This window comes from Garra rufa, chromosome 24 (assembly GCF_049309525.1).
Source record: "Garra rufa chromosome 24, GarRuf1.0, whole genome shotgun sequence".
NCBI classification, from domain to species: Eukaryota; Metazoa; Chordata; class Actinopteri; order Cypriniformes; family Cyprinidae; genus Garra; species Garra rufa.
In genome coordinates this window covers 21,828,049-21,837,224 of record NC_133384.1, presented here as the reverse complement: position 1 = coordinate 21,837,224, position 9,176 = coordinate 21,828,049, and the positions used below count along the sequence as shown (strand labels likewise).

The 9,176-nt window shown below is 41.1% G+C and overlaps 1 protein-coding gene across 1 annotated transcript in view; it reads left to right on the top strand.

Moving 5' to 3' along the window:
• The first annotated feature begins 5,792 nt into the window (after positions 1 to 5,792).
• The window catches only part of spata13 (spermatogenesis associated 13), a 26,421-nt gene continuing 23,037 nt past the window's right edge, over positions 5,793 to 9,176 (top strand). Inside the window, exon 1 of the mRNA XM_073830443.1 lies at positions 5,793 to 6,217. Within this exon, the coding sequence (XP_073686544.1) occupies positions 6,209 to 6,217 (9 nt within the window). The 5' untranslated portion in view covers positions 5,793 to 6,208. The remainder of the gene's footprint in view (positions 6,218 to 9,176) is intronic.

Here is a 9,176-nt window from a genome sequence, read left to right as displayed (position 1 = left end):
TTTTTATCGATTTTGAGTTTCGTTCTGATCAACCTCCATTAACCTTGTCTAACAGGTGCTCAAAGTTTATCGGGCTATGGCGGCCATGTATTTTTTTAGATATGCAAATATCCTTATAGATGCTTGTGGCACTTCGGTCCAAGGCCATGTGTATAGATTTTCTCGTAGATAAGACAAACGGTTGTGTAGTTATGGCTGTTTTTGTTTTTTCCCTCTTATAGCGCCACTGTCACGCGGGTGTGCAGGACGAGACGAGACGATAGACGAGATTAACAATCAACAGTAAATTTAATAGAATTCTCCAAGATGAACAAGGCAGGAACAGGCAGGAACACAGAGGGCTTTCACACACATCCAGATAACGTTAAAGACCGACAAAAGACTAAACTCAAAGACAGACTTATAAAGGCAAACTAATCAAGAAAACACAGGTGATACAGATGACACTAACGAAGACTAATCATAGGGCTAAACCAAATCACAACAGAATGGCAGGGGGAGACAATGGGTGAAACCAATGACAGACAGGGTTGTGACATCACGCCCCCCTCCGGAAAGGCGCGTCCTCGCGCCGTGGAAGAAACGAGAGGGGCGGAAAAACAGAGTACATAAGGGAGGAGGCTTGGGCGGAGGACGGTACCCCTGGAGGGGGACAACAAACAAAGTCATTAGAGTCCAGGGGGGCGACGAAGGTGGGAGGAGCCAGGGAGGAAACAGGAGGGACCTGAAGCAGGAGGAACTGACCCAGACCACAGCCATGATGATGGCCCACGGTGGAGCCGACGGAGGGAGGAGCCATGGTGGAGGAAGGCGTGCCGACTCCATGGGGCCGACCGACAGAGGCGGAGCAGATGGCGGAGGAGCCCGAGGCGGAGACGGAGAGCCGATGATCCGGGGTGACGCCGAGGATCCGGAGGGCCAAGGTGGAGCAGGCTCTGGCGCCCGAGGCGGAGGCGGAGTCCCGGAGATCCGCGGCGGAGCCGGAGCGACAGAGGATGGAGGCTGTGCCCGCAGGAAGGAGGAGTCCCAAGGAGCCGGTGGGACGGCGCGACGAGGCACAGCCGGAGGAGCAGAGTCCTGAGGAGCCGATGGGGTGACGACTGACCAGGGCGGAGCCGGAAAGACGATGGAGCCCGGTGGAGCTGGTGGATCGACGGGCGACGGTGGAGAGGAGGGCGTCGAGAGCCGTGGTGGAACCGCGGGGTCGAAGGGCCGAGGCGGAGTCCAGGACTCGGAGGCTGGAGGCGGAGCTGAGGAATCCTCCAGCCGAGACGCCGATGGAAGCTGGCAGTCCCGCGGCGAGCCCACTGCACAGGTGGATGACTGAGGGTGAGCAGGGGGACTGACAGGTGATAGCGGAGATTCAGGACGGCTGGACGGGACCAGCGGAGATTCAGGATGGCTGGACGGGACCAGCGGAGACTCAGGATGGCTGGACGGGACCAGCGGAGATTCAGGATGGCTGGACGGGACCAGCGGAGACTCAGGATGGCTGGACGGGACCAGCGGAGACTCAGGCATAGGCAGAAGAGGGCGGGTGGGTGGGAAGTTCAGGCAGGCCAGTGGTTCTGTGGAAAAGTCTATTAAGTCCCCAGAGTGTTGCTCATTCTCACCCCCAGTGGTGGTGCAGTGGGCAGGGCTCTCTGTAGCCCTCTCTTGCTCCACGTCACACTCCACCGTCGCGGATGTAGCAGTCGGCTCTCGCACCTGGTCCGATGGGTCCGGCTCTGGCTCTGTCGCTCTCGGCTCGGGCTCTCCATCGTCGGTGGGCTCGGGCTGCAACTCCGCTTGTCGGGGTGATGTTGGGCTGGGTTCTGGGTCTGGAGTGGGGCTGGTGTCATCCTTCGCGGTCAACAAGGCTCTGCTGGACACCAGCACCCACTCGATGTAGTCGGCGAGGCTCTCTCGAGGACCCTCCCCGGACAGCTGCCTCTGGATGTTATCATTAAGTCCCACGCGGTAGAACGTGCATAGGCAACTGTCCGGGTAGTGCGTAAACGGGGCGAGGAATATAAAGTCTCTGGTGTGGTCCTCGAGAGAGCGGTTCCCCTGCTTCAGGAGGAGGATGAGGACGGCGGGATCATTCATGACGGGGAAAAAAAAAAAAAATAAACTAAACACTGATACAAAAAAAACGGAAAATAAACGCAGGGGAAGACGCCGTGAATTTTTTTTGGGTCGGTCTTTCTGTCACGCGGGTGTGCAGGACGAGACGAGACGATAGACGAGATTAACAATCAACAGTAAATTTAATAGAATTCTCCAAGATGAACAAGGCAGGAACAGGCAGGAACACAGAGGGCTTTCACACACATCCAGATAACGTTAAAGACCGACAAAAGACTAAACTCAAAGACAGACTTATAAAGGCAAACTAATCAAGAAAACACAGGTGATACAGATGACACTAACGAAGACTAATCATAGGGCTAAACCAAATCACAACAGAATGGCAGGGGGAGACAATGGGTGAAACCAATGACAGACAGGGTTGTGACAGCCACGAAGTGGCCAAGCTTGGTGATATTTCAAGATTACTCACTCCTTTTAAAAGTTATAGCTGTTTTAGTTAAAGGAACACTCCACTTTTTTTGGATATAGGCTCATTCTCCAACTCCCCCCAAGTTAAAGTGATAGTTCACCCAAAAATGAAAATTTGATTTTTATCTGCTTACCCCCAGGGCATCCAAGATGTAGGTGACTTTGTTTCCTCAGAAAAACACAAACAAAGATTTTTAATGAAAACCGGTGCAGTCTGTCAGCCAAATAATGCACATGGATGGGCACCAGACCTTTAAAAGTAAACAAAAACATGCACAGACAAATCCAAATTACACCCTGCGGCTCGTGACGATACATTGATGTGCTAAGTCACGAAACGATCGGTTTTTGCGAGAAACTGAACAGTATTTATATCATTTTTTACCTTTGATACACAGCCACGTCCAACTGTCATGAGCACGAGCTTATCATCCGGCTCGTTACATGTGAACGCGCTCTGGCGTAGTATACGCAAACGCCAGAAGGGGAAATCAGTGAAAAGTCCCGGATGAGTTCGCGCAAGCAAACGTAATCTTTTAGCTTTGAATCGGTTTGAACAATCAGGACAAGCGCAAGTAATTACCATTTTGAATAGCCGCTATACCCACAATCTCTGTGCACTGTGTAAACAATGAGTGTTGTATACACACGACAGATAGCTTCCGGTGTTTGTGTATTCTACGCCAGAGCACGTACACATGTCATGAGCCGGACGCTATACTCGTGCTCAGGAAAGATGGACATGGCTGTGTATCAAAGATAAAAAATGATATAAATAGCCTACTGTCCAGTTTCTCACAAAAAACGATCGTTTCATGTCTTAGGACATCAATGTATCGTCACGAGTCGCAGGGTATAATTTGGATTTGTCTGTGCATGTTTTTGTTTACTTTTAAAGGTTTGGTGCCCATCCACTCATGTTATTTGGCTGGCAGACTGCACCGGTTTTTGTTAAAAATCTTCGTTTGTATTCTGCTGATTAAACAAAGTCACCTACATCTTGGATGCCCTGGGGGTAAGCAGATACACATCAAATTTTCATTTTTGGGTGAACTATCATTTTAATAAGTTGAGTTTTACCGTTTTGAAATTCATTCAGCCGTTCTCCTGTTCTGGTGATATCAAGAAATTTGTGATTTTCTAGGCCGATATGATTAGGAACTACACTCCTATTCCGGTGTAATAGTCAAGGAAGTTTGCTGCCGTAACATGGACACAGCAGGCATAGTAATATCACGCAGCACATGTGGAAATATTAACCTAGCTGGGAACTAATTTCAGGTGCTGTGTGATATTACTGCACCTGCTGTGTCCATATTACGGCAGCAAAGTTCCTTGACGATTACACCAGAAAGGGAGTGTAGTTCCTAATCTTATCGGCCTAGAAAATTGCAGCTTTACATTTTCCGCCGGTCTTAGTACACGATATAACTACAGAAGAGTAAAGTTTTTAAATAGGACAAATATTGAAACTCGTTGGTCATTTTTGAACCCGATGCTATTGGTCTAATAGGATTCAATGATCTATGCTAAGCTATGCTAAAAGTGATATTGCCAGAACAGGAGAACGGCTCAATGGGTTTCAAAATGGTAAGCTCAACTTATTAACTCGGGGGGAGTTGGAGAATGAACATATTTCCAAAAAAAAAGTGGAGTGTTCCTTTAAAATGGCCCTGTTCCTTTAAAACGTTTTGGCACTTCTTTTTTTTTTTGATAACTATTGATATTCACTCTCGGGAGAATCTTCCTGCACTGGTTTGGTTCCGTATGGGTGAAAAAAACAGAAATAGTTGGCATGTTTTTCAAAAAATGCAAAATACCCCAAAATTTCACCAGGTTCACAGACGGATCTGAGGCGTTTTGTCTGGACACTTTAACCTGTGCTAAACGGTATATGAGTTATGAACAATTTTGTACTTTTGATCTCTGTAGCGCCACTTGTCAGGCCTATTGGGGTGAGTCTTGGTGACGTTGTAAACAGTGTGAATACCATCCCTCCAATATAATGAGAAATAATTGCAGTCCTATGAGCTCCTGTTGTTTGTATAATTTAGATACAGTTTTAAACAGTCTAATGTTTTTGACAACAGTTTAAAATATTGATTAAAGTAACTGGGTAATTGTAAGTATTTGACATTATAGACAACATATGGTTTTTATAATAATAAGGTGATTATAAAATTGCCCTCGCAAATGTATAAAATGCTCCTGAAAAGCAATTCTGGGGCAAATATTGAAAAAGTTAATTTCTTACCCTGATCCACGGCTGATTTTTTGGAGACTTTGCTTCTTAGTTGTTGCTAACAAGTGGCTAAATGGAACTACAGAGTTAACTACAGTGTTAAACACTGTTCATCAACAGGTAAACTCATTTACTTGCTAGGCTGTTTTCACAGCTTCACTGTGTATAATCACGCTCTTGCAAACTTTTTTAGCTCAAACCTTTAGGGAAAATGTTTAAAGACTAAAAATGTTGTCTGAAGCTTAATGGTGGTAACATTGAAGTCTTATGACTTTTCGGTGATTGTATTTAAATTTTATGCTCTTTTGTGACAATTTTCACGATAAACAACATGTGCATGAATCATAAAAACAGCTAAAGTCAGTGTTTTGGATTAAAGATTTCTGGATTTAAGAGGGCACGTGCCCTGGTAGAAACACTAAGGTCATGCGTTTGATTTCCTAAGGGAAGAATTTGGATAAACATCTGCCAAATGTTTAAATGTAATTTACAGGCTCATACTTGGAGAATCTGACTACACCCTCTGGGCTAAAATTTGAGCTCATCCCACACTTTGTTAAAGAAATGAAGCATACCTAAAAAAAATCTTGGATGTACAAGGAAGGCCACAAATTAATATGGCCAAGCAAGAACTAGCAAACACCTAGCACTGAGCTAAAAACACTCAGCAAAACATTGGCATCCACCCTAGCGAGTTATGCACTGACAAGTATGGCTAACACTTTCTTTAGAATGTATTTAAATTTATTGGGCAGGGCTGAGGAGAAAAACATAATATAGTTGTTTTGAGGGCTGAAACACGTCTGTGCTGCTTCTTGAGGAGAATGTTTTCTTCATGTTAAAGCAAAACAATAATGATATAACCATATTTATACAGCCTTGCAGTCATAGTGCTGGTGATTTTTGGCTGGCGTCCCGTGGGCAGACTACAAACCGCGTATCACAGTCGACTTGTTTCTCCGCCCCGCAGCAATCAGCGCAACAAGTGCACTGATGCTGTCCAATACCGTCGCGACGCTGCCTGGAGTCATGGCTCTCCGGCTGAGCATTTCCACCGCATTGAACCAACTTTAAACTATTAACCGAAGTCGTTCTGACCCGCAAATCTATCTCGTGTCCGGTTGATTTCGGTCATGTGTCGTTAAATCGCCTGAGGGAGTGCTTGAGCCACACATTTCATGGAAAGTTTTTCCGTCCCGGTAGATGTGTGACTACGGGGTGTTTGTTCTTGTGAATACACGCACTAGACGAATATTGGCTGGCTGTTTGTTCACTATGTACTTTCACATTCACCATTAGGCTGTTTAACGATTTCCGCTCAGTTAATATGCGTAATTCGTCGGACATTGGACTGTCGGAGGAGTCGGTGTCGATCGAAGCCGCAGAAGTGTTGTGACACCGGGCCAAGACACCCACTCAAGAAGTATGATAAAGGTAAGTGTTAATAAAACATAATTTCTGTGTTTATTTAGAGAGGGCATGTTGTTTTTTATTATTATTATTAAAATGAAATAGATGTGTCAAATGAATTCAAACTGTGGGTTCAAACGTTTGGCAGCACTTTATCATCTTGCCAGTTCCGTTGGGTTCAAAAGAAGCTGAAGGGAGGAGGGGGTATTGTGTGTACGCGTTACTATCCCACTAGTTGCCATAGTGATGTGGGGGGTGTTGGATCGCGCAAAGATTGTAGGGAGATCCGAGAAGACGAGGAGGGGGTTGGTTGGCTGTTTGGGGTGGCGAGGTGCTTCTTAAAAAGAGCTTTATGGAGAGACTGAGTTAATTAAACTAACAAATAAACTAGAGCTTTTTTTCCTTTCGTGGAAAAAAACCCAACTCCGTAATCGCCTTCATTCATACCCGCAGCTCGAAATATTTGTCTTGATCTGTCCTGCTTGAAAGGTTTTCTTTGAGGTGGAACCAAAGGGGATTTTTCAGCTATGTTAAAAAACAAACATTTTACAGTGTTTTATAATTCTCTGCTTCTGAACCAGGGGGCCGAGGCCCACTAGGGGGCTGAAGCAACCCTGCTGTAAAAACTTCTTAAACTGGGCTACGATGGTTTGCTGTTCTGAACTGGTTTAGCTGGTCTTATGGTCTGGCCGAGTTGATATCAATTAATTTAATAAATTTAGAGTGTCAGCTACTCTCTAAAACCAGCTTGACCTTACTGGGAGACCAGTAAAGACCAGCAAACACTGTTTTAGGTTCATTTGAACATTAGTATTATTACTTGTTTGACCAAAAATCACTGTATAGTGACTATTTATTTATTATACTGAAGTATAAAAATGTTTATGTATACTATGCAAAAAAATCTTTTAATTTTAATATTTTGTTTTTTTCAAGGCTTGGAAAAATAGTGATGATGAAATAAGTTATGTTGAACTTATTTCAAATATTTCAAATAAAAATGAAAGATATCAGATACTAATTATGTTTAGGGCAGTCAAATAATAAATGGCAATTAATCGCATCCAAAGTAAATTTTTTGTTAACATATAATGTGTGTGTGTACTGTGTATATTTATTATCTACATATAAATACACACACATGTATATATTATGGAAACATATGTTAGATTTATATATAAAATATATTTATTTATTTATATTAAAGTATAAAAATGTTTATGTCATGCAAAGTAAGATAATATCTTTTTTTATATTTTGTTCAAAGTAAATTCTAAAAGTGTGATTTCAAGGTCACAAAAATAGTGATGATGGAAAAAGTTTTTCTAGTTATGCCTAACTCTAAAATATTTGATCAAATAAAAATGTAAGATATTAGATATTAATTATGATATTTAATGTCTAATATCCTACATTTTTAATTTAGCATTTTTACAATACAAAGTGCCATTAATATTTAGTGGAAAGTAAATTTTAAAAGTCTGATTTCAAGGTCTGGAAAAATAGTGATGATGGAAAAAAATATATAAGTTTTTCTAGTTATGTCAAACTCTAAAATATTTTTAAAATAAAAATGTAAGATATATATATATATATATATATATATATATATATATATATATATACACATGTGTATGCACACATATATTTAGGGAAAATATGTTAGATTTATATTAAAGTATGAAAATATTTATGTATACCATGCAAAGTGACATAATATCTTTTATTTTTAAAAGTAATTTTTAAAGTAAATATTAAAAGTGTAATTTCAAAGTCTGGAAAAATAGTGATGATGAAAAAATAGATATTAGTATAAGTTTTTCTAATTATGTCAAACTCTAAAATATTTTATCAAATAAAAATGTAAAATATCAGATATTAATAGGGGTATTAAATGATTAATCGCATCCAGAATATAAGTTTATGTTTACATACTATATTTGTGTGTACTGTATATATTTATATATTTATGTATGTATGTATATATGTCTGAAAAAAATATATTAGTATAGGTTTTTCTAGTTTCCTAGTATGTTGAACTCTAAAATATTTGATTGAATAAAAGATATTTATATATAATCTAAATTATATGTACACACACACACACACACACACACACACACACACACACACACACACACATATATATATATATATATATATATATATATATATATATATATATTATTTTTATATGTTAAAATATGCTTAATAAATATACACAGTGCACGCACATATAGTATATAAGCATAAACTGTTATTTTGGACGTGATTAATCGTGATTAATTTTTAACAACCTTATAGTTTTAATGATTCAAATCCTTATCCAGTAATAACCAGCAACTAGAAGAGCCATGGAAATTCATATATCACAAAGTGTGGGAACATACACTTTGCAAGACTTTAGGATTTATGAAAATAATCAAGGTTAATTATGTTAATCATTTGAAAACAAGCAGCTTTGTCATCATTACTGCCAAAGCACAAGAATTAAAGTATCTTAGTCTATGTGGGGGGCCTTCAAACATTGTCTTTGACAGTGGGGGTCCACTGTGAGAAGCACTGTTAAGATTTTTGCAAAATTACATGAGATTTGAGTTTGTAAGTGCCTCATATAATGTTTGAAGTCCGCCACATGTTCGTCGTGGGCAAGCCATGTGCTGCTGCTGACATAATAATTTATGACAGATAAATGAAACAAAAGAATGTCAATGCAAAAGAACTATGCCCAGCACTTTCGCTTCTCTAACCAATTGCCTTGCTTTAAAACATCAACACACAGTCGCTGGAATGCACTCCTCCACACATAATGAGAGCGTTTGCGTTATCACAAGACACGCACAAGGAACTTTAATGCCTCACTGGGTGCCTCCTAATCTATGACTGCAGTAAATTAAGGCAAATCTCACTTCTCACCCTCTTCTCGACGATCTCACTCCCTGATAGCGCGCAAATGCATTGATGTGTTAAGTGTTTAATGGGG